This window comes from Panulirus ornatus, chromosome 56, assembly GCF_036320965.1.
Source record: "Panulirus ornatus isolate Po-2019 chromosome 56, ASM3632096v1, whole genome shotgun sequence".
NCBI classification, from domain to species: domain Eukaryota; kingdom Metazoa; phylum Arthropoda; class Malacostraca; order Decapoda; family Palinuridae; genus Panulirus; species Panulirus ornatus.
In genome coordinates, this window is record NC_092279.1 from 4,306,869 (window position 1) to 4,333,315 (window position 26,447).

At 37.1% G+C, this 26,447-nt stretch overlaps 2 protein-coding genes across 3 annotated transcripts in view; one reads left to right on the forward strand and one right to left on the reverse strand.

The window, feature by feature from the left end:
- htt (huntingtin) overlaps positions 1-6,738 on the reverse strand; it is a 133,184-nt gene extending 126,446 nt beyond the window's left edge. Inside the window, exons 1-5 of one of the 2 annotated variants that reach the window (XM_071693678.1) lie at positions 6,576-6,738; positions 3,473-3,638; positions 2,404-2,614; positions 1,644-1,839; positions 1,077-1,201 (exon numbers count right to left, since the gene is read on the reverse strand). In XM_071693678.1, coding sequence (XP_071549779.1) covers positions 1,077-1,201; positions 1,644-1,839; positions 2,404-2,600 — 518 coding nt within the window. In that variant the 5' untranslated portion in view covers positions 2,601-2,614; positions 3,473-3,638; positions 6,576-6,738. Of the gene's footprint in view, positions 1-1,076; positions 1,202-1,643; positions 1,840-2,403; positions 2,615-3,472; positions 3,639-6,189; positions 6,517-6,575 lie in introns of those variants that run through there. The other variant, XM_071693679.1, reaches the window with a different exon arrangement.
- Positions 6,739-6,879: 141 nt separating this feature from the next.
- On the forward strand, positions 6,880-21,166 carry ATP6AP2 (ATPase H(+)-transporting accessory protein 2). Its single transcript, XM_071693680.1, has 7 exons — positions 6,880-7,155; positions 9,691-9,815; positions 11,443-11,666; positions 13,004-13,121; positions 14,656-14,760; positions 16,871-17,026; positions 20,173-21,166. The coding sequence occupies exons 1-7, from the start codon at positions 7,104-7,106 to the stop codon at positions 20,359-20,361; spliced, it is 969 nt and encodes a 322-aa protein (XP_071549781.1). The 5' UTR covers positions 6,880-7,103; the 3' UTR covers positions 20,362-21,166.
- The last annotated feature ends 5,281 nt before the right edge of the window (positions 21,167-26,447 follow it).

Consider the following 26,447-nt stretch of genomic DNA (forward strand, 5'->3'; position numbering starts at 1 on the left):
ACAAGAGGCATTATTCAATACAAAAAGACAGGCCTTTGCACCTTAAAAATCACTGCAATTTCATGAAAACAAAGACATCAGGTTTGTTTTTGTGTTGAACTAGCAGGTGCTTATCTCAGACTGGTGGGCAATGACCAAGTTATGTCTGGTTTTGTCATGAAATATCCACTAAAATTATATTTTTAAGTGCAAAGGCAAAGAGACAGTGTTGAAGCATTAAATTAGTGTCAAAATGTGTAAAACTATGTGCATGTGTGCAAGGAGAACCTTGTATGTTAGAAAAATAAAGAAAAAATGCATCAAGGTGATGTCCAAAACAATGTCACGTTCTCCTGATGACTAGTATCTACAAAAGGGGATGAGAACATGTACATTATTCTGATAAATTCTAAGCTTAGTCTGATGGATTCTTAGCTTACTGGACTAAATTTGTAATGTAAAGTTCATTGACAGAAACATCCACAAGATCCTAAACTTAGTCTGGTGGAATCCAGAGGGTCTATCAGAAGCTGAATTCCAAAACATTTAAGTTGGTTAAAATGGGGGGCTTCCTGTAATGTCTTTACGTAGAGTAAATCCAAAAATGTTATAAGTACAGAACATCACAATCTTTACAAAAGTACCATGCAATTTTTGTCGTGCCATTTGAAAGTTATTTCTTCTGAAACATATGTCATAATAAAACACTAAAACTTTACCTGCATTCATAGTGAGCTTCTCAATGGAAAACAATTAATATTCAGGCTATGACCAAATTAGCCATATGATCTTTCTCTATGCCTTAAATTACATATCTATTGTGAAGATTTCTATACATTTTTTTCAGAAATGGAAGAAAAAATTTCATATGATCACTTTCATTTTCAGCCATGTGTGAGAATGTAATTCACTTCAAAAAAAGCAGTTTGTGTCAAGCTGTCTTTTCCTGAAGGGCATACCAATCCAGTAAAATACCAGATTTGATGAATGCAGATAAATGAGCTTTTCCTGTACCAAATTCAAAGCATCATAAAAACAACATTCATAGCTTCAGTGTATCCCTTACATATTGCAAGAATTCATACACATCTACTTACCTTATATGATGGCAAAGTGCAGCAAATCTAGTAAGAGCAGCCCTTAAGCTTTTCACAGACCCATTCTTCTTGATTTCCTTGTACAATTCAACTTGGATCTTGCCAAGCTGAGTCTCTGACAAGCTCTAGTAAGAAAAAGAAAAGTGCATGAAGAAAATAAAAAAGATAAACTGAAACAACTGAAAAATTATGATACAAAGTACAGAAAAACACAATTCCCATTTCCTGATATACTACTGCAATTGTGTAATTCTTGTGGGAGGTAATACCTGAAATATACCATGTGTATTTATGATATATAACTGTTCATAGTGAAGTCATAAAAGTTGATTCAATTTCCAATCAAATAATTCCATCATGTACTATATCCTATTTTTTTCAAATTCACCTATAAATCATCTATTTGGCACAATTTCAAATTTTCAAAAAACATATATCAATCAACTCTGTATGCATATGACAGTAACCTGTATGGAGTTAAATTATGACAAGGAATTAGACATTATCTTACAACAATGAATATTCTACAATTTTCTAATTAACTTATTCTGATAACAATCAACTTACTCTGATAACTCTGTTAAGTGACTCATTGGCATTCATTCTGACATCTGGATCAGAGTCAGCTGTTAGAAGAAGCAGAGTTTCTATTCCAACTGACAGCAGCTTCTGGATTTCCGTTGGTTTAGCTCCAACTAAGGCATCAGCTATGACAGAACACGTAGCAGCTTTCTCTTTACTATTCAGTACTTGGTCTTTTTTGCTATTAGAGAAAATAAGTGCATCTTAATTCATTTGAGAGAATTTGATAAATTCTAGAATATATAAATACAAAGGCAGATGTGTATAACAGTACAAATAATTACTCAGGAGATGGGGTGATGCTGTAAGATAATATTCTAGGGTTCTAGATATTTCAGATGAAAATACATAAGAAATTACTTGGGACTAGATGTAAAGGAAGCATTTTGCATTTAATGGTGGTACAAATAAAGCCACTGCTCTTCCTTCACTAATAAACTTAGTACAGACATAGAAAATTAAGTACTTTCGTAAGTGTAGAAATTCGTGTTTCACTTCATTAACTTTCAACATACCAGGCATGAGCTGAAGAAGTGCAAAAATGATATGTAAAACATTACGTACGAAATCCATGCCATGAAATTGGGATTAGATTTAATGACAATTAGGAGACAGCCAGGAAATGCCCTCTCATGATTATCTCTTTCTTTTCATACTAATCAAAAACTGGTCCTTCCTATTTCAAAAGTAAAAAAAAAAAAATCTCTTCTTTGACCATTCTACAGAATTAGACAAAATCATGTACCTTAGAAGTCCCTGGCTCTGCTGTGAAAGTGATGATGCTAATGAGGCCATTGTTCTGGAGTGTTCTGAAGGACGTGATTCACTTGCCTGACCCCCATTGCCTGTCGTCACAGAGGAATTTCCTCCATTTGTACCATTACCTCCTTGAGAAAGTTTTACTGCCTCAAAGGCACGAACCAGCTTCTCAAGGGCTGCCATGGTTTTCTTGAATTCTTGAATGGAAATATATAGACTAATAGTACTATCATGCATAATGTAATAGTAACATATTACTACAAAAAGTTAAGTAAACAGTTAAAACTAAAGAACAAGATGGTACCAGAACTCAATTTTTTGCCTTCCCTCTTTTAAGGACATTGTTTAATCAAACACATCATGGGTCAGGAAGCAAGCTGCCATCATATGTCAGGGAGTTAACCACTATCTTGTGGCAGGAAGTGAACCGTTACTATGTGTCTGGGAGTAAGCTGCCATCATGTGTCAGGGAGAGAGCCATCCTTGTTTGTCAGTGAGTCACCTTTGTGTTAGGGACTGAGTTACCATCATGTGTTACTGCTGTCATAAGTTAGTGAGTGATCCACCCTCATGTGTCACGGAGTGAGCCACTCTTGTGAATCAGGAGTCAGCTCTCAGCATGTGTCAGGGAGTGAGTTGCCACCACATGTCAGGGAGTAGCTTTCCTATGTATCACAAAAAAGGATCAGATGATCCTCTGGAGAAATTTTTTCATCTTGTTTGTCAAATAATAGGAAACCCATATCTCTGGAGCTTGAGTACCAGATACTGAGTGTAGATGTCCTTACCAAATATGTAATATCATGGTATAATCTGTTAAGCAGTGAAAAAGGAAATAAAAGAGTGGTGCCTAACTGTCAAAATTAACCTTAATTCCTACTTGAAAGGATATAGAGTACAGCAGTAGGCTCTCAAGTATCTAAAACTTATTCACCATAGAGGAAAAAAATTAAGAAATTTTCAGATATAAAGTTTTGAAATGATCAAAGACCAACAATCCTCATCTTAGCAACTATCTAAGGCTACAAATCAGAATTTACTCTAATGAAGCTTACTGTTGTTTTCTTCACTGGACTGTTTTTCACCTCAAAAATTCGTAAATACTTTTCCTTGTCTTTTCTTTCTCCGTTTCATAATTCTCTCTATATTTCAATTAGGGCCTGGCCTTGATGTAGACTTTTGTCTGTGACTGGAGCCTTCAACATAAAAAGAGTGGAGTAGCTGAAAAAAAACAAACATTTAAGATCAAGTCCTGAAATGATACCATTTGTGACTTCACAGATATGAATATCACAGGCTATTTGCTTCTTTTTTCACTCTTTCAACAAAAAGCCTAGAGACCCACTGGTCTGTTGCTGTCTGCTTTTCAATGTACCTCTGTAACCATTCTATCAATTCAATAAAAGTGAGGGACTACATCATTCTAGGCCCATGTGGACCTCAGTCTACCTTAAGCTATCAATCACTGTCTCACCATCACTCAATACAACTATATTCATAAAAGAGCTGAGACTGACACCATCTAAAATGATTTTTTTTCTGTGTCTGTACTGCATGTATGCATGTATGCTGAAGTTAAACAGATCATTAAAGAAGTTATTATTCATTATCTTATCATCACTCAATAAGTTATGTTGATAATAAGGGTAGGCTAGGATCACCACCTAAATAATGGTATGGACTGAAGTGTCAACCAACTATCAAAATGAGGAGGCAATTTGGATGGTATGCACAGTGTTATTCTGATACATTATGGCTAATCTCAGCATAAAAGTAAGTGCTCCAAAACTACAGGAAAATCTAACATTTGTTAATTCACTGTCCTCCAGGGCTTTACCCTTTCTGAAGTACCGACACTCTAGAATTACTGACCACTACATGTATATATATCAAACTTTGGGATCTCATAATCTGTGATGACTAATTCATGAATTATTTGTGATCATAAACCTCACGAAATGATTACACAGCTCATGAAAACAAATCTGCAATATAGTAACATGCATTGTAAGGAGGACCAGAACAGGCTAAAATCAGACAAGGAGCCAAATATAAGTGCACTTATAGATTTCAAATTGTTCAATTCTTATCATCTACACAACACTATACTCCCTTCATCTACAGATGTAATCATCATCACTGTACAAGAATTCACACACTGGACTTTATACACTTAAAGGTACAGGTATATATATACTGTAAGTAAACTCAATATAAACTGCAGTACACTTGACACCACTTAACATTCAAACTATACAAGATCTCTTCCCCACAAGATCTGGCCACCATGTGGGATGCCAAATCTGTTTCATGATTTGTTATTCATTTTTTTTTATTATACTTTGTTGCTGTCTCCTGCGTTTGCGAGGTAGGGCAAGGAAACAGACAAAAGAATGACCCAACACACACACATACACATGTATATAAATACACGTCCACACACACACATATATGTACCTATACATCTCAATGTACACACACAGACATATACATATATACTTTCTTTTTCTTTCAAACTATTCGCCATTTCCCGCATTAGCGAGGTAGCGTTAAGAACAGAGGACTGGGCCTTTGAGGGACTACCCTCACCTGGCCCAATTCTCTGTTCCTTCTTTTGGAAAATTAAAAAAAAAACGAGAGGGGAGGATTTCCAGCCCCCCGCTCCCTCCCCTTTTAGTCGCCTTCTACGACACGCAGGGAATACGTGGGAAGTATTCTTGCTCCCCTATCCCCAGGGATAAATACACATATAAATACATATATACACATATATACACATGTACATAATTCCTACTTGCTGCCCTTATTCATTCCCATCACACATGAAATGACAACCCCCTCCCCCCACATGCGCATGAGGTAGCACTAGGAAAAGACAACAAAGGCCACATTCATTGACACACAGTCTCTAGCTGTCATGTATAATGCACCGAAACCACAGCTCCCTTTCCACATCCAGGCCCCATAAAACTTTCCATGGTTTACCCTAGACGCTTCACATCACAAAATTTTGTCAGTATTTTGATACAACTAAAAATAGTAAATCATAGAATTTCTACAATTTCTGAATAGAGAATAAGTGGTATTTTGGTTAAATGAAATTATGCCATCAACTCTTCATGATATGTCATCACCACAGTTTCTGATGCTAGCTTCTATCTTTCAAGTATGCTAACTCCAATATCCTTTTATTCTTCTTCGGTAAATTAAGGCTTGTTGTAATTTCTTTTTTTGGGGGGGTTTAAATATCATTATATGTTTCTTCAAAATAAATCAACAGTAAACAGTGAATAGTGTAAATACATTTCTGTGTTTGGGAGACCAGTCTGGTAAAGGCAATACCGATTAATAATTATTCTCTTTCTTTGGCTGTAAATCTTTTCTTTTTATATCAATATTCTTCCAGTATATATGAACACAACTTACACAGTGTGGATAACATACATTGTGTTATTCTCGTACTTTTGGGCAAATTTTGGCATGTCTTGGGGTTTTGTTGTATCAAATAAAAATAAGTATTCTCAATTATGTTGTTAACCAGAAAACCAACTTTACTAAGTAGCATGAATGCTCTGATAAATTTTGTCCAATTCCAAATTAGGATGGCGCCCCTAAAGAGGAATTTCAACATAAAATTCTCATTTGTAGCACAAGAGCTAGCAAAGGGAAACCTAAATATTATGATGCAATCATGTCAATGAACTCACACTGACCAGGCTGTTTATATTACCTGGGATAACCCAAAGACAAATCAAAACATTTAGGGGCTCACTTGTGTTTCATCTCCTGGTGCTGCTGCTTGGCGGCAAAATAACAACTGCCTAAAGCAATAATGTATCACAGTATCTATGAGAACTTTCAACACCTGACTGCCAAAGAAACCATCTAAAAATGCCTTGGTTTGGTATGACATCAATCTCTCTACGATGTTTTTGAGCCCTTGTGATCATAATCATCCCGAGAAATGACGTAATTAATTTTTAAAACACTCTCTCCCCGTATCATACAGCTGTTGATAAGGTTCACAACTTAACGGGATTAAACCACCTATATATATACTGTAGCCATATCAACCACTCATAAATTTGACCGTCACTAATTTACACATTTCTGTCCGCCTCGGAAATTTTACAGATTAGTTCTCGTCACGGAAAATACCTAGGAAAATGTTCTCGAGTAGAAATAATGAGTAGAATAGGTATCACTCATGGAGATTCTTGAGTATAGCGGCCGCTGGAAGTTGACTTTGTTGTGGTTCAACACTTGTCAATATGGGCGATTCCAAATTCCGATATTCAAATTTTTTTCGGTAAAAGACTATTCTAAATATAATTAAACTATTGTTTATTTGTAAAATATTACTTTAAGTTGCTACAAAAATATTTGGAGAGAATAATCCAATTAAGTACTGAAAAAGATGTAAAATCTTCCCTGTTTTATCGTGCGGAAGAACGATCATCTGTCACATGATAGAAGAGAATGGGAAGTCCAATATAAATATTCTTATTCTACAGCATACCAATCCTATTTTCCAGACGAAAATTCGATAATTACATTGATGGAATATTCATGTAGCAACCGGTTACAGCTTTTCAAGTTGTAACTTCTCTGAGAAATTAATAAATACGGTAAATACTGTCCATTCTCTATAGTTCCATATCGATTTAGTCACCAGTCAGTTGCAAGATGGCAAGTCAGGTGATAGTGTGGATGGCTCTATGCTCCTTATTTTCCACAGGTAAGTTAGAATTTTTCAGTGAAAGTAGATATGAGATGCATGTCTTTAGAGTGAGCATTTACTTATAAAGATCTTGACGGAAACAATATCAAGCGGTTTCTTTTACCTGGGATACCTTTTATTATGTCAAGTACCCCCACAGTGAGCAGAGTTTTGAAGCACAGTAAATAAATGAAAAGTTGAAATAACATGGATGAGTTGTGGACAACTTCCTTCTTGTTATTGTAGAAATACTGATGAATCTCACGTAACTGGATTGAGTATTCATATCCAACGGGGCCAAAAGTGCTACAAGCGGGCTAGAGGAGAGTTTGCCCACAGGGGTTTGAAAAAGCATCATTATTGTCCCGTGTTTACCCTAATATAACCCAGAAACTCATGTACAACCTCACCATGTTGCCACAAAGGATAAGGTTTAAAGAGAACAGCCCGGGCCATTGCTCATCCTAACCTGATCGTCACATCCCATACAGCCTCACCACAACCTTACCATCCACCTCTTATTTAATCTTAACCTTAGCTTTACCAATTGCGTTACAGTGCAGAGGTGCCACTGACTCCTCAGAGGAGAGTCTACCCACAAAAAAAATGTGAAAAAACAGGAATCTTTGTCAGTGTTCACCTAAACCGAAACCTCAACCCCATATAACACAAAACCGACAACCTCACCACGTTGCCATAAAGGATAAAGTTCATAGGCTACTGCTCACCTGAAGCTAACCTTCACACATGTGTACAGCAGCCCCCTCAACTTCACTCTCAGCCTCACCAAGCATGCTACGGCGCAGAAGTGCTGCTGGCTCTTCAGAGGGGAGCCGGCCCACAGGGAAATGTGAAAAAACAAAAACTTAAGGCGAGTCTTTACCCTAGCTTTATACTAACTCATGCACGCCTGATGATTAGAGGGATTAAGGATGAGGCTGATGGTAAGGTTTGTGCATCTGAAGGTTAGGTTTGGGTGAACATTGGTCTGAACTGCTTTCTTTACAACTTATCCTTGTGCCTATTTGGTGAGGATAGGGGTCAGGTAGATGTACTGTGAGGGAAGTTAAGGGTGAGGTTCTGCACGAGTGTGAAAGTGAACGTTGATCTGGATCGCTGTGTTTTCACACTTTTGTGTGGGTTGATTTCCATCTGAGGGGCCAGTACCACGTTTGCATTTAGTGTGATTTGTGACGCAGAGTTTGAAAGACCTTGAGATAGCAATCTAGTACCATGGCATGACTGGTGAGGTTGAGGCTGATGTTAAGGTTGTGTACAAGATTGTTATGGTGAGCAGTAGCCTGGATTGCTCTCGTTACAACTTAGCCTGTTTGACACATGGTGAGGGCGAGAGTAAGGTTTATGTGTTATATACACCATTATTCTGGTATGTTTTGGCCAATTATAATTGTTGATGTCCACCCTTTTTTCACCATGTTTGCAAGATATCCTACCAATTTGCTCCCAGTGCAAGTACACCCATTCTTCGTTTCATGCAGGGATTATGCTATGCAAAAACCTCACTCAAAGAGATATCGCATAAAGTGAACCAATAAACATTGAGAAAAATTGAAGATTCGGTGCAATATCTACTGCACAGACTTGCATATTAGTGAATTTTGACCGAATAAAAAGGAACTGGTAGAAGCAAGTTCCTCACAAAATAGCAAAATCACATATAATGATCCTCCATAAAGCAAGGGATGGGTAATTTCTGTTCATCCATGGGAAGTTGAGAGCTGTGTCACTTGTTTCTTGGTTGTTTGATTATTCCTACGTGATAATCTTTTTTTTTGTTAAAAGAAGCAATTTTTCATGTAATATTTCAGTATTTCAGTTTGGGAAATCAATCTGGCAAGACCTTTACAGCAAAATAATTTTCTTTCATTGGCCATGAATTTTGTCTTGTTTTATATCAGACATTCTACCAGATCTTTGAGCGTACCATACTGAAATTAGATGGAATACACATATTCTGGTATATTTCAGCTATTGTTAAGTGCAGATTTCCACCTCTCCGTGTGTATATAAGATAACTTGTCGATATGCTCCCACTACAAGTTACTTTTATTTTTTAGGACTGCATAACTTGTTGCTTGGTTATTTTATTGTTCTTCTCTGCATAACTTGTTGCTTGGTTGTTTTATTGTTCTTCTATGTCCTCTCATTTCTTTCTTAAGGAATAATTTTTTTGGTTTACATCACTATTTCCATTTTTAAGACTTATCTGTGATCTTAAGTGTGGAATCTCAAAACTGGAGTTGAAATACTGCTGTAAGCAAGGTACCTCTGTGTTCCCCGATGCATGACATAAAACTATAACTTTTTGATATTTGCCCATGCATTACATGTATACTTTTAATTATTTTGCTATTTCCTTCTTCATTTGACCCTCTGTATCCAAAATAGCCTTGTTACATTTCATGTTGTTAGTTGCAGTTTAGTAAATATTTTGTATAAAAGTAGTGGGTCAGACCTTCCTTTTCCTTTTTGTTAACATTATTTGTGTGAAATTTGTAAGATATTTAAGTATTATTTCATATTTCTTTTTAGTATACTGTGGAGAGATAACAGTGGCATACTCTCCACCTACTGTGAGGTTTGGATCTGCAGATTTCTTGCGAGCCACTGATCTAGATGATATTTTGGCCGCTTCTCTTGGTTACACTCCTGTTCAGGTAATTTCACCAATAGCTTCCTGTTAAGATTGTGTTAATTGTTGTGATATCTGACTAGGTGTGTTTTGTTTAATATATTTCTTTTATAAATTGATAGTGTTATGGGGCTTCACCCACAAGAGGTTACACTGCAAGTGAAGTCATGTTGAGACAGGCTGTATCATTCAGAGTACAGGCTCCTCAGAGAACTTCTGTTTTTCCAAATGAGTCCACTTTCCTTGCTACTGGAAGTAGTAGAGCCTTGAGCTGCAGTTGCCTTTAGAAATAGGTTCTGGGAAACACCAGGACTCTTCCAGCATTACTTCCATAAATACCTTCCATTCTTCACTCACTCTAGCTTCATTGCCATTCTGTTCTCATTCTCTCTTGGTATTTCTTCTTGCATCTTTCAAAAGCTTGCTTACTTTCTTTACCCAATTATTCATGTAATTTAAAATGAGCAATGTAATTCCAGTTGATTCTGTATGATTATTATTTTTGATTGCAAATTTGCTGTATGTTCTAAACATTATAAGATCCCTTCCTCATGTCACACTCATTCATGTTAGTCTTAGAAAAATAATTTTGTAGACTGAAACAGATCAGACAAGCGCAATTCGCTAGTTTGGTAATACTCATTTTAAGAAGTATTTTTTCCACATACAGTAGGAAATTGAATTTTAGGAAGTCAAAGGAATGCATTGCCATTTACCAAACATTGTGGCTATGAAAGAAAACAATTAGAAAGCAAAAAAGCTGAATCATGTATTTAGAAAATCTGATGATTTTGCATAGGAAGACATTTAAACAGGTATACAGATATATAGTAATTTGAGGACATCATTATTTTGCTTATGAAGGAAAGATCAAACTGATTTATACAAATTTTCCTTGAAGTACACATCTTAGGAGCATGAATGGTCATGAATGTTTAAAAGATATGAATCGAACTTCAAAACATGCATACTTGAATCTGATGCCTTTATATATGGCAGTTACAGCCATTCCTTTTGTCAACAAGCACATAGAGAATGGATGAGTGCACCAGTTATTTTGTAACATCTAATCTCCCTTGCTACTTAATTTTTCACCCTAGTCCACTAACTAACCTTATTGTTGCTTGGGACCCAATGCTATAGGGCAATGATTACACCACGCATTTTATGTGAAGCCTCGCAGTTATTTCTGTATTCCATTCTCTATAGGTGCTCATTGAAAAGTGGAATAGTTTTACATTTTATAACTTTTGAGATTTTCACAAATATATATATTACTTTTTTTATTTTTTCAAAACAATAGATAGAGAATGACAGAACATACAAGTATCAAGTTATTCCATTAAGGGAAGGTCCTTCACCCCTTCACTTGTACCCAAAAGCTTTCTGTCTTTTGTAGTCATTGCCAGATAAGGAGACCAAGCATATCAATATATAACAATAACAAGAACCAAAGGAATATGTCAGTACTTTGTCCAGCATTTCAGAAAATAAAGTACAGCAAGTTTAATGATACCTTTTTTGTTAACTATACCAACAATGATTCTGTGGATCTTTGGTATGGAATATAGTTATATGTTTTAGTATTATTGGACTGTTTTGCAGCTGATGTTTAATGAAAAATCCTAACATCTATCATTTTTGTCTGTTAGTCATCGCTTTGGAAAGGTTTAACCATCACCTCACCGTTTTCTGTGCCATCTGCGGCAGTAGTAGTGGAGATACAGGGTGGTGGAGCAAGCATCAGACAAGAAGGTTCCACATATGGATTGAAGGAGGACACAACCATGGATGAGATATTTCATAGACTCAAGACTGTGTATGGCTCCAAAGCTCAAAGGCACACACTCTTCAAACATATTCCCATTGGTGGCAAGTGAGTAAAGCATGATTCACTATCATATGTAGAAATTATAACTCATTAAATAGACTAATGTTGCCATAGATTAATTTAACAGAGTAGCTAGGGGAAGCATTAGAGTAAGGTTGTGGTATAGCATGAGCTTGGTACCAAAAACATTAGTGCAGTAGTAAATAAGGGGTTTAAGACAAAAAAAATCTGAAATTCTTATGTAAATGATATACCAAATGAAAAAACATTATCCAAGCAATGTGTTGTTGGGTAGTTAGATTGAGTGAGTAATAAAAGGGTAAGAAAGATTTGTGATAATAAGAAGAGTTTGATTTAAACAGTTAAAGAGGGTGTGTTGAAATGGTTTGAACATATTGAGAGAATGAGTGAGGAAAGGTTGATTAAGAGGATATATGTGACAGAATAGGAAGGAACAAGTAGAAGAGGGAGACCAATTTGGAGATGGAAGGATAAAGTGAAAAAGGTTTTAAGTGATTGGGGCCTGTACATGCAGGAGGGTGAAAGGCGTGAATGGGATAGAGTGAATTGAAAGGATGTGGTACATGGTTAGATGTGCTGGCAGTGGACTGAACCAGGGCATGTGAAGCAGCCAGGGAAAACCATGAAAGGGTCTTTGAGGACTGGTTGTGGATAAGGGGCTGTGATTTTGATGCATTACACTGGCAAGAAGAAATGCAGACTGGCTAAGAAGAATGCATACCAACCAAAATATATATAGACATGAATAGCCACACTGCCATGGCATAAAATGATAGCATTAAAAAGTAAGGAAGGTATGTGGTAAATGCTGTGTTAGCCCTCGCCCAAGCAAAATCTTGTCTTCGGTATTTGCTGGAAGGTAGGTATATGTTTTCCCCACATGAATTAGATAACCTGCAGGGTATAAGTTTTGAAACTTAAAGAAAACAATTCCCAATGAACCCAATGTTGATACAATGTAACATTGCATATCATTGGAAAACATGTGGAATTACCAGCGAGTGCTGTACACTAGCCAAACAGAACAAAATGCTGTCTTTGGTACTTTCAGATAGGTACAGTCTCTGTCTCTTGAAGGTAGGTGATCTATCTCTTGGTGTAAAATTAGATATTCATTTTGAAAGTTTGTGGTACTGTTTGATCAAAAGTTGGAATAGAAATACATAATCCATGATTTCAAGCACCCTGAAATTGTTGTAGATGAAGTACCAGTTAAGAAGCAAAAAGTGATGTTGAACAGAAAAGGGTAGACAACTTCAAGTTTGTCATATGCTGGTAGGGGCCTCAGGGTTTTCCTGTGAAGACTTTAGTAACAGTTTATTACCTCTGGGTATTAACACTGTTGTCTTGGTTTTCAACAGCGTAGAAGATGAGAGTGATCACTTCTCCATTCCTGCTGCTAAGACACTGAAAGTTACTAGAGAGCCAGATGCAACTTTCCTGCGTGAGATGGCTGCCCTCTTCATTACTGCTCAGACTGTAAGTAATCATTGCTAAAACTTTGTATAATTTTCCTGATACTATTTAGTCACCTCTTTTTATATAGCCTTGAGAATACAAGCATATAAGCATTTTATTTTTTTCCATACTTGACTGATGTTTCCCACATTAGTGAGGCAGCACCCGGAACATACAAAGAAAAGCCACATCTGCTCTCATCCATTCCCTAGCCATTATGTGTAATGCACTGAAATCACACCCCTATCCACAACTAGGCTGCACTGACTGTTCCATGGTTTAACTAAGACATTATGTTCTCCAATATACCATATTGTATGTGACCATCTTGGTAAATAAACCATGGATTTATCCCAAATGCTTCACATGCCTTGGTTCAGTCCATTGACAGCACATTGACCCCAGTATACCACATTGTTCCAGTTCACTCTATATCCCATGCACAACTTTCACCCTCCTGAATGTTCAGGCCCTTATCGCTCAGAATCTTTTTTCATTCCATCCTTCCATCTCCAATTTGGTCTCCTGTTCTCCTTGTTCCCTCCACGTCTGGCACATATATCCTCTTTGCCAACCTTTTCTTGCCCATTCCTTCCCTATGTCCAAAACATTTCAGCACACCCTCTTCTGCTGTCTCAGCCTCACTCTTCTTATTATCACTCCTCTCTCTCTCTTCCTTTCATTGGTTACTCAAACCTCACACCACATGTTGTCCTCTGACATTTCATTTGCAATGCATCCTACAAACAGCCCCATCTAAAGCCTATGCCTCACATTCACACAATATTGTTGGACAGCTATTCCTAAAGACATACCCATTTTTGCCCTCCCATGTAATGTTCTCTCATTCCACATTCTTCAGTGCTCCCAGAACCTTTGCCCCCTCACCCACTCTGTAACTTCTGCTTCCAAGGGTCCATTTGCTGCTATGTTCACTCCCAGGTATCTAAAACTCTTTACTTCTCCCATTCACATTCCCCAACTAACCTGTCCCTTAACCTTGCTAAACCTAATAACCTTGTTTTTGTTCACATTTTACTCTCAACTTCCTCCTTTCAAAAGTCGGTAATTAACTTCTGCAGTTTCTCTCTTGAATCTGTCACCAGTGCTGTATCATCTGGAAACAACTGACTCACTTCTTAGGCCCTCTCATCCCTCACAGATGGCTCACTTGCCCTTCTCCAAGACTCTTACATTTACTTCCCTCACCACCCCATCAATGAACAATTTGAACAACCATGGTGACATTATATACACCCCTGCTGCAGACCGACCTTCACTAGGAACCAGTCACTTTCCAATCTTCCTAGGATTTGTTAACATGCCTTACACCCTTGATAAAAACTTTTCACTGCTTCCAGCAACTTTCCTCCCACACCATATATTCTTATGACCACAAGACATTCTGTCAACTCTATCTATATGATCATATGGTTATCCAGATCCATAAATGTCACATACAAATCCATCTCTTTATGTATTTCTTACATATGTTAAAGCTTACAGTATCAATTATAACTGGAAATTCTTTGTAATCCTCATTTGTTCTCATCAGGCTGAGGAAATAACTACAACTCCACATGGAGGTCAGGATGTAATTTTTCTGGAAGTGAAGTCCTTGGCACAACTGGTGAAGACTTACGGACTTGAATCTCCTGAGGTACGTAACAGAAAAGAATACTTTGTTAATTTCTATTCATATTTAATGTTAAGCATTGCAAAGTACTTAAAGTTCATTATTTTTAGTGTTGTTAATAGACTCCCATGCTTTTTTGTCACATGAAAGTGCTGACTTTACCATCGTATCCACCAGGAGCAGACAGAGGCCCCAGTCATTCACATACATTCTCTAGCTGTCATGTGTAATGCACTAAAACCACAGCCCCCAATCCACAACCAATCCCCACAGACCTTTCTGCAGTTTACCCTGGCTGCTTTGTATGCCCAAGTTCTATCCATAAACAGCATTTCACCTCCTGAATATAACATGCTCCAATTCCCTTTATCCTCTGCATGCCTTTCACCCTTTTGCATGTTGAGGCCCAAAGCACTCAAAATCTTTCTCTCCATCTTTCCATCCAGAATATATTTTCATAACAAAAGTTTCTAATCTCATGTGTGATTAATGATTATCTTCATATTTAGAAAATGTAAGAGAAAATAGCTAAAGGAGAGAATCATCCATATCTAGCTTTTGTCTGCCCTTGTTTAAAAACATTCAGTGTAGAATCTGTAAAATGTTAGAATGTATTTTTATATGCTTCTTTTTAGTTCTCTTCATGAGAGGTATAACTATTTCATGAATTAGTAATTAGCAACATATATAGAAAAATATAAGAGAAAATAGCTAAAGGAGATGGAATCCTTACCAAGCTCATACTTGCTTTCATTTGAAAACACTCAAATTACAATCGATAGAATTATATGGTAAGTGCACTTTTCATGCAGTTGTACACAGTTCACTTAAGGTTTTCATTGAATGAATGAGTTGATAATGTTCCAATAACAGAAAAATATATGAGATGAAGTCCTCATTCAGTGGTTGCCTGTCATTGTTTGAAAACATTCAACATGTAGTCAATAAAATGAAATGCTGAATTGTATTTTCTTACAATTTTTCTTCACAGTTTTCTTGAGAAGGTTCTTATCTAATGTGTGAAAGTAACAATCATTTATATATTTAGGAAATAAGAGTAAATAGCTAAGGGAGACAAAATCCTTACTGAGCTCTAGCCTGCCTTTGAAAACTTTCAACATATAATTGAAAAATGACATGGTAAATTGTACATTTTCAGTTTTAATCAAATTAATTCACAAATTAATGATAATCTTCATATTCAGAAAAATAAGATGAAAGTTGAATTCAGTGGAAATCTGACAGAATTCGCAGTCTGTTAAAAACATTCACCACACATTGATTTGGTAAACTATTTTTCATATATTATTTTCTACATGGTTCACTTCAGTAGGTTCTTGATAGATAAATAATATTGATCTATAAATTCAAAAAACAAGAAAAAATTGGTGAAATAAATTGATCAAATGACAAGGTTCATTGTATTTTCCTTATTTTCACAAATCTGTTCTGTAAGTACTTAATGCTTTAATTCATAATTATCTACACATTCAGGAAAGTCTAGGAGCAAATAGGTATGTCTTACTTGGAATTAGTAGTCCTTTAGTGTACATGAACTTTAGGGCTTTTTGTGTATTCATAAAGAGTAATATGGGTTATTCAGGTGAGAGTGAAATGGGAAAATTTAATAAAAAGTGTGTGAAATATTGCAGTGCAATATTTTTTGACACAACTTTCTTGAATCCAGGCTTTATTTTAATGGGCCAAGAGTTCAGTCCCTCATATCACAACCGTTAGAATGAGGAGCAATGACTAGGTGATGGTTGTGTTTATTTTTGGGGGGCTGTATATGGCTTGCCAAGTTACAGCCTCTTGGGAAGTGAATATTATGAAAAGGATTACAGGGTAGCACTCTTCCCTCAGCAAATTCGGGATTCACATCAAGAGTGCAAGCCTTTATGCAGTTGATCACCTTTGTATACATGGGAATGGAATTTATGGTAGATAGAGATAAGTATGTTAATGTGATTTGAGCTTGGTGTTTGTAACCAAGCTCTTTAACAAACACTTCCTTACTGTCCCTCTCCCTGTTTGTGGTTATCTATTCCACCTCTTCCCCTTCATCATATTAAGCAGTTTCTTAAATATTAATTCACACTGTAGTACATTAACATTTTTGATTTCTTTTTGACAGGTGGCAGAAGCAGGTGATATCCTGAGGACTGAGTTAGCAAAAATAACTGACTTCTTACGCCACATATACAATGATCAAGTGTTGGTTGTATCAGCTACAGTTGACCATCTAGATAAGCTGTCGCGAAAGACTCGCTCTGTTTCACCGGGCCTTTTGGTGAGTATCATATTGATTGCCTGTTTATGCAATCAAGGAAGGGAGTTCTACATTCATGGAGCCTCTTTAATTTTCTTTATCTTATTTATGTAAAATTTTTTGTGTAACTGGTATTCATAATTTCTTCACTTAGCTTGTTTCTTTAATCCACCAATCTGTTAAGTACTTATAATCTTTAAGTCATTGGCATCTTTGTTTCCTGTTAATCTTTTCATTGATCTTCCTTCATTGACTGTTTTTGTGTGTTATAATTATCACCATTGTCAGATTAATTCTGAAATCTTTAACTTTTTATCTGCTGTATTTTCTCTTACTTTCATTGTCACTTCCTTCACCCAGTATCACAGCTTCCTTATTTAAAGTCCAATCTTTGGTGTCCCATGTAGACTTTCATTACTAAATCTCTGTGATTTTTTTCTCATTTGCGTGGTTGTACTGATCTAAATTTGGTCTGATATATTCTGTTCATATTTTTTTTAATATTTCTTTGTCCATGTACTTAAAGTGATGTTCAACCAATAGATTATTTAACTCCTTAAACCTAAGATTTCATTTGGGTTGTGATGTGACTGGGTTGTGATGCTGCACCTAATTCCAAAGTCCTTTTGAACGTAGATCCCAGTGATTTCTCTTTTGGAAGAATGTATCATAATTAGCACTCTTGTAACTGTCATATCATCACCATGCATTTGGACTGATTGAACTTCATTGATTTTTATGATTGCTGGAGCTTGTCTTAGTCTGTAGGGTATTGGAGTCCTGTACTCAGTTTACTTCTCTAATAGGATGTGTTAGTTTTAAGGAATAGCCAATGCTGATGTATTAATGGCCTTTGCTTGATATTTGTCACATATCAACTGGTTTTTGTTACTGGGCTCTGCCTGCTTGACACATTATTTTGAGTGAAAAACTATCTTTGGCATGATGTATCATTGAATGTACAATCTTGTCAAAATTATTCACACTTCCAAGAAGCTTTATTATTTTCCTGCTCCTGGAAGTAGAGGCCTTGGAGCTGTAGGAGCCCCTAGAGAGATTTCCTAGGTAACATTGGGACTGTCTCAGAAAGGGGTCCAGGATACTTGTAAATGAATACAAATATTGAGTGGTTAAAATATGAATAAATAATTGCTTCAGTGCTAGAGGCAAATTGCTGAGCATCATATTTTTCACAAGTAAATGGTGGCAGATATTTATGATGTTAACTAGCTGCATATATCAATTCTCAACAAGCAACTGGACTTTATAATTTAATGCAGTGAAGAGCTTTTACCAAGAGTATGGCATGTATGTGAGTAGGAAGGGAGGAGTGCAAGTTGAACTCAGTAAAGGTGAATCAAATATCACCATGGATGTTCAATTTTTTCTTATATGGGGTGGTGAAACCCTTAGAGTGAGGGGCAAATCTACAGTATTCTAGGATAGGGATTGAATCAGTAGGTGTTTGCAAATGACATGGCTCTGGTAACAAATTCCAGGGAGAAACTCGAGCAAAGGCTGTGTAGAGACAGCACCTTCATTGGTTGTCAAGATGCACTCCTGAGATCCAGGTAGCTCTCCTTTTTCTCTGCCTCGCCCACACATGGACTGCTGAAATTTTGTCCCCAACATACAATCTCTCCTTGCCACACACAACACTTGACAAAGTTTAACACACACAACTCATTCATTGTAACTTGATTTTTCCTAAAGTTGCCTTGCCTTTTGGCAAAATGGTAGGAGCTTTGAATAGAAGTAATAGGTAGGAACATTAGACAGGAGCATTTGGTAGAAACATAAGGTTGAAGTCGTAGGTAGGAACAGTAGATGGAAACCTCTGAAACCACTGCTAGAGTTACCCTGTCAGTGGCCTGATAAGGGTGAGGCTCTAAAGGCTAAAAAGGGGCATTAGAGTTCACCAGTTATGGCAATTCTTTTTCCATGGCTACTCCCTTGAGGAAGTTCCCAGAGGGAACAGGTATCAGAGATATAGAGAGATAGATAGTGATACCACTGATTGCAGCTGGAGCATCTGATTGAGTTATGCATTTTGGTGATAGGTATTTGGCACTTTGGGCAAATGTACACTGGTGGTCCAGGGTTGGGGTTAATGTCACCAGCTTGCAGTAGGAGTTAAGGAATGATAACCTGGTCATCATATCCCAGAAGTGACAAAAAGGAGTGTGAATTTGGAAAGTGTTTGGTATAACCCATGATCTGTCATGGCACCCAGGGACAACTTGAAGCTGCATTCCATTCCACACAGGAGCAGGGAAAGTATTTCTCCCATGGGATATGAAGCATTGCACTGGACAAGGTCCATTATTGAGTGAAGGCCTTATTTAATCCTTCAGTGGATGAAAGCCTTCATTCTTGATTGTAAACATTCTCCATCCATTGCAGCTGGGCATGTTCAATAGGCAGTCCTTTATTGTGGTGCAGTATGGCCAGGGGCAGGCGAAGATATTCCATTTACATATATATCGGTATTGTCTTTACAGTATCTCAGAACATTATTAATAAGATTTTCAGTCATTCTTTTGCTCTGTGATCAAAGGTTTGAGTCAGCTTATGTTGCTGATGGCCAGTGCCAAGCAGTACAGATATGTTATTTTCCTAAGTATATCCCAGCATTCTGCTGGGAGAAGTTCCAGACCTCCCCAATCTATATATAGCATATAGCTGATATTTGCCCGGTTTAATGTTTTTTATCACAAAACACACAACTGGTGTGACAGTGTTCTTGACTATTAACAAATAATCAACCCTGTTATATATATATGTATATATATATATATATATATATATATATATATATATATATATATATATATATATATATATATTTTTTTTTTTCATACTATTCTCCATTTCCCGCGATAGCGAGGTAGCGTTAAGAACAGAGGACTGGGCCTTTGAGGGAATATCCTCACCTGGCCCCCTTCTCTGTTCCTTCTTTTGGAAAATTAAAAAAGAAAGAAAAAAAACGAGAGGGGAGGATTTCCAGCCCCCCGCTCCCTTCCCTTTTAGTCGCCTTCTTCGACACGCAGGGAAAACGTGGGAAGCATTCTTTCTCCCCTATCCCCAGGGATATATATATATATATATATATATGAATTCAAGATTGCAGTTTATATTATTCAGGCCACTTTTTATCTATTTTTCAGGATGCAGATATGAACTTTGCCACAAAATACTCTGCAGAGTACCCTGCTATTTTCAACATAATTCTATGGCTAAGTATTGTTTTAGTGCTCACCATTTTGGCCATATCAGTTGCAATGGCAACTATGGATCCAGGACGAGATTCAATCATCTATCGCATGACAAACCCTCGCATGAAGAAAGACAACTGAGCGACATACATACTAAAATATCTGTTTCATAATGATAGATGTTTGTCAAGCACAAAAATAATGTCTGACCTTTTGATGGATATAAATGTTAGACCTGAATGGGCCAGCATTATCTTTTAACACAGGAACACCTTCACTCAGACATCATCATCATCCAGTGCATTTTCCAGATGTGTGTAAGAGGTTTTGATGTACTCTATTTTACCTGTTTACTTGCATAATATGGTGAATGTAATGAGAAATAATGAGATGCATCTTACCAGAAGAAGAGCAGCTCCAGAACACTTAAGTAAATATGTCATCAGCAGATTTACTTTTTAACCAGAAAATCTTATTTACTTGAAAAACTTCTGTTCCATTTTAATTGATGCTCTGAAAGCAAATGTTTAATTCTGAGAACATGAGCTTGGTTACATGACAACATAGTAAGTCTAAAAAGGGGCTTGCATCTAGAATAGATGCAACTCAACATTTTTTCTTATTTGGTCTTAAAACTCAACTTCCAATTATAGACCACTGTCATAGCCATCTTTAGATGAAATATTGAATTCATTACAGATGACCTGCTTATTTCAGGGCTTACTGTAAGTGATTTTTTCTTGAATATTAGGTATGTTACTCTGTATAAATGGAATTTGTTAACTATTGATACAGTATTTATGAGATTCCAAGAGGAATGTATAGATAATTATAATCTAAATATACCAGTCTAGGCACACTGTATTTAGAGGGATGTATTTTCTTTGTATATTGATATTGCTGTATATATTGTATGGTGTAAATCGTGGTATAAAATCTTGGTGTACGATGTGTTTTTATTGAGAATAACCTCTTTTAAAATTGATGGAAAGGGTTATGTAAGAACTACTAGTCAGTGAGAGTGGTACAACTCACTCTATATATAAAGTTAAGTAAAGTTTGTAATAACAGAATTAGTAATTTGAAGCAAGCAGTAAAGATGACTTCTTCAAAAGTGGGTACAGAGTTGGAAGAGTGGAGAGAAAGATTAACATATATCATGTATAAAATGCTTGAAGCACCTGTTCCAAATACTGAGATATGGACAAATGGAAAGGGCACTGAGTTAGGAAGGGTACATGGAAAGACAAGGGACACTCAGTGAGAAAACATGAGATTAATGGAAATGAAGGGGAACTTGCAATGATGTGAAAGATTGTGATGATCTGTAAGTGTCTGATGTTTGTTGTGTACAATACTCAACTGTAGTAAAAAAAAAAGAAAGTATCAAAGAAAATATAACAAGTGAATATTCTATTAGTGGTAAACTGTTTTTCTCAGGCTGCCTATGGAAGTATTTTATATCTCCTCCCCTCTCTCTCTCTCTCTCTCTCTCTCTCTCTCTCTCTCTCTCTCACAAAAGGTTCATTATCAGTGAGGTATTCTGCATCAAACTTCACTCAGTGATCTGTAACACACTGAGACTTGGCTTCCTCAAATATATTCACACATCTTTTGAATATTTCTATGTTTGTACTGAGATGCTTTGCCCCATCAATATCATATAACAGTCTTCCTGTGTTCACATTGTAATAACATTATTTCAAAGTCAAAACCTCCATGCTTGTTTCACATTATCCCTTTCAATACACAATGACTCATCTCAGTATGGGAAGAAGACTTATGCAATATTTGTATGTCATGCATACATAAAGAAAAAAAAAGTGGAATGCTAATCTCTTCTATGCTGACCTAGTAGGGTCGTGAGTGGATGGAAGTGACTGAATGCAAAAAAGTGAGGAGCAAGAGGGACTTAAGAAAGGTAGGGGATGTGTTAATCAGATTTCTGCTGTGAGAATGAATGTGGAGAAGTATCTAGCAAAAAGTAAGGAGCTGTATGCAACATTTATGAATCTAGAGAAAGGGTATAACAGATTCGAGTGGGATGCTTTATGGGATGTTAAGGATATATGGGGCCGGAGTTCAACTGTTAGATGGTGTGAAAGCCTTTTACAGTGGAGCAAATACATGTGTAAGAGTGGATGCAGGGTTGAGAGTAAGTTTTGGCATACACGTGGGTGTAAGGCAGGGCTGTGTGATGTCATCATGGCTTTTCAAAAATATGGATTTAGTGATATGAGAGATAAAGCAAAACTAGGGAAAGGGGGTCTAGAGGTTGACTGTGATGGTGATGTATGGTTGCTAATGACAAGCCTGTTTGTGGAAGATACCGTGTTGTTTGCTGAGAGTAAAGAGGATTGCAAAAGTGTGTTTTATGATGTATGTAAGTATAGGCGATTGAGGGTAAATGCGAGCTAAGGTAATGGTGTTGGAAAGAAACGTAATGAAAGTATAGATATTGCAAAGCCCTTTAGAGTGAGAAGAAAATGTATTAAACTGGGTAAGTGCGAGCTAAGGTAATGGTGTTGGAAAGAAACGTAATGAAAGTATAGATATTGCAAAGCCCTTTAGAGTGAGAAGAAAATGTACTAAACTGTTGTAAAAGACAGTAAGAGGTGACCGAATTCAAGTATTTAGGAGCTATCTTTTGTGAGTTTAGTGATGTGCAAGGTTGACAGAGTGGAAGAGGTGACGTTTGTGTGAGAGCTTTCTTGGGAAAGTCTGGGGCCCCTAATAGAATAATGAAGAGTAGGAGAGTATGTATGAAAGTGAAGACAGTATCAAGGGACAGCACAGACCTCAAGATTCTGACCTATGCAGCTGAAATACGGACATGAGTGAGTCACAGAGGTCTAGAATCCAGCTGTGGAAGTGAGCTGTTTAAGAGGAGCATGTGGTAGGACTTAGATAGAATAAATCAAGCAATGAGAGGGGTGTACATGAAATTTGGTATGTGAGGGAATGAATCGTGGAGTGGTAGAGTGGGTGTCCTGCCACATATATTCGTTGGGTACTGAGGGATCTGTGAGTAGGGGTGTACATGAAATTTGGCATGTAAGGGAATGAACTGTGGAGTAGTAGAGTGGGTGTCCTGTCACATATATTCGTTGGATACTGAGGGATCTGTGAGTAGGGGTGTACATGAAATTTGGCATGTAAGGGAATGAACTGTGGAGTGGTAGAGTGGGTGTCCTGTCACATATATTCGTTGGGTACTGAGGGATCTGTGAGTAGAGGCTACTGAAGGGTTAAATTGAAATCCTGGGACTGTTACCTTCTTCAAGCCGCTTTTGACGCCTCCAATCCAACTCAATTTAGGATATTCTGCTGGACATTTTCCTTCAGAGAACCATTTATATGCTTCATGGCATATCTTCTGTCTTCCATTCTTTATACACTGTCATACCACTTTAGCTGGTTCTACTGAACTATTTCTAACACAAAACCTGACATTCAAACAGTCTCTTATGTTGGTATTTCTCGTCAATTCTCACTAGTCTGAGCGTTATTTGTTCGGAAAACTAATTCTGTGAACCTGGTTTACACATGCTTTAGTATAAGGGTTTCTCATCCATATATTAAAAATAGATATGAGAATGGTGGTAAACATTTTGATGGTACATTTTATTCATTTAGTATTGGGTTCATCATACTCAAATTAGCGTTGCACTTACTAATTCTGTTGTTTAATTCTATTTGCTGTAGATTTTCATCATGAAATATTAATCCCACGTATTTATGACTACTCTTTGATACAGCTGGTGATGTGTATCTATGTTCAAATTTCTGATGTTACTAATACTCATCACTTCCATTCAGTTTTATGGTTATCATACCGTTTCTTTACAATTTAACCACCTCTCCATTGCATCCTACAAATCTCTCTCGTTTTCAGTTACAGGAGCTACGTCATCAGAATATGCTAATGTTATTTCTTTAACTTCTCTTACACATATTTCTATTTATACATTTGTCCATATATATATATATATATATATATATATATATATATATATATATATATATATGGTGAATATACGAGGGAACAGCACTCCTCCCTGTCTGACTCCGGTATTACTCGAAACCACTCGTTGTCAGTCTCACTTACTCATCTTGACTATTCACCCTCATGATATACGCTAACATTATTCTCAACAATTTCATATATCATTCCACAGAGATGGTTTTATAATGACCGTCAGTTTATTTTCATTAATTTTCTCGAAACGTTTCCCCCCCTGGATCTATGTGAGCCAGCAGACACCCCTTCTTGTTCCATTCCCGACATTTCTAACAATACGATGTAACGAGCGATGACTAAGTTCATACTAAAATAGAATCAGAACCCTCCGGTCGCCCTTGACCAACGTTACGGAGGATGGTTTCATGTGACGTTACCAGTGCGTCACGCGACAACTGATGCACCCACTCTCAGCTGGCCTGACCCATCCTCCTAACCGGTACGGCATGTGGGCTCAGAACGTAATAAACTTTTCCTGGAACTTTTTTATGAGAGTTTCGGGTGGTTTTTCGCCGAATTATGGGTGAAGGTGTTGGCTGACTAGGTCTATTATGGTATGGTTAACGACTAACAGAGTTATGCCTCTCTCTCTCTCTCTCTCTCTCTCTCTCTCTCTCTCTCTCTCTCTCTCTCTCTCTCTCTCTCTCTCTCTCTCTCTCTCTCTCTCTCTCTCTCTCATGGGCTAATGCGATGATTGACGAATAACACGGAGACCATCATGACACCATTCGTCCTGACAAAGAGCAAATATTCAAGGGGCGGGGGGAGTATACATACATACATAAATACATACACAGGACACTAGGAAAGTCTGTCAACAACCATCATCACCATTAGCACTAGAACATGCAGACTACCAAACACTGAGCTACAAGAATTTGATGGAATAATGACAACAATAAAGGAAGTGCCGAAATAGGGGGAAAAAAAATATATCACTTTAATGGCTATACGGTCTGAATATTTCCATTTTTCACGTGAAAGAATGGGTGAAAAAAAAAGAAAAAGATTTAGCTGCGTATTTGAGTATTCGAAAGTAAGTATTGGATCTGCAGATGAAATGAACGAATGGTACGGGAGAAGCCAAAGCCTTGGACACAGAAGGAAAAATGTGAAGAGGCAAGCTGAATGGCCTAAAATTTCATGGTGACTAAAGAAACCGGAAAAAGATGAACTCAGTTACACTAAAACTGGAGTGTGACTTCTACGGAAAATGACAAAAATACCAACACTGTGACATTTTACGGAGTACCAAAACAGCCAATGATTCAGCCCAAATAAAAAAAAAAAAGGATAAATAGAAGAAAAGAACAGCAGATGAATAACGAAGAGAAGAGAAAAAAGGGAGCTTGATATCATAATTAGAAGTACTGACATAATTAATGGAATGCCAGGAAAACAAACACCAAAATAAATAAGTAACATCGTGGAAAAAAGAAATATATAGAATTACTTTCAGATGAGAACAAAAGGCGGAGAGTGGACCATTTAGAATCGGGTGAAAATATGAAAATGACCCAATGCTAAGAAGTCAAAATTTCCCAGCATTCAGTTTTAAGAAACAAAGGATACTTGAATGGAATGTTTACTTAATCGGAATAAGCCTCGTCACAGGTATACGTGACTGGGATGTGACAAGAGAAAGAAGAGAACTTCAGGAAAATCCAGCTTTTGGACTAATGACAAGTCCCTACAGGTAACCTAAGGTTAGATAGACTATGCGATCTTAGAGAGTTTTCTGGGTAGGTCTAGACCCTAGACGTGTGTTACATGGTGTGTCTATCACCAGCCAGCTGACTCCTACCACCACAGCTAGTGGTGTCTGTCACCGGCCAGCTGGCTCCTACCAACACAGCTGGCGGCATCCATCACCAGCCTGTTGAAGCGCCGATCATGGCTGACGCCTAGCCACAATGAGTTCACTCACACTACCTTAATGCACACATGCACTTTCTCCAACAGTTTCGAATACAAAGGAATTCAAACAGCCTTTCGAGGCCGTTTGTGACAACTGAAGTAGTGGTAAGCTTAGAAAGGCATATACAGAGGATTCAAAAAGGAAAAAACATGCAAAAATGTTCATTCGACTAAGGCGGAAATAACGGTTGATCGTGGAACGTGAAGCGAAGCATTTATCAGCTCTTAAACGTAGATATGGTATACCGCTTTCGTTCACTCGAATCTGTAAATCATTCCATATATCAAC

Excerpts from the sequence above, each read along its gene's own strand:
- ATP6AP2 (XM_071693680.1), top strand. The coding sequence starts at position 7,104 with ATGGCAAGTCAGGTGATAGTGTGGATGGCTCTATGCTCCTTATTTTCC. Across the intron at positions 9,816-11,442 it reads TTGGTTACACTCCTGTTCAG|TCATCGCTTTGGAAAGGTTT; the intron begins GTAATTTCACCA and ends TTTGTCTGTTAG. Across the intron at positions 11,667-13,003 it reads CATATTCCCATTGGTGGCAA|CGTAGAAGATGAGAGTGATC; the intron begins GTGAGTAAAGCA and ends GGTTTTCAACAG.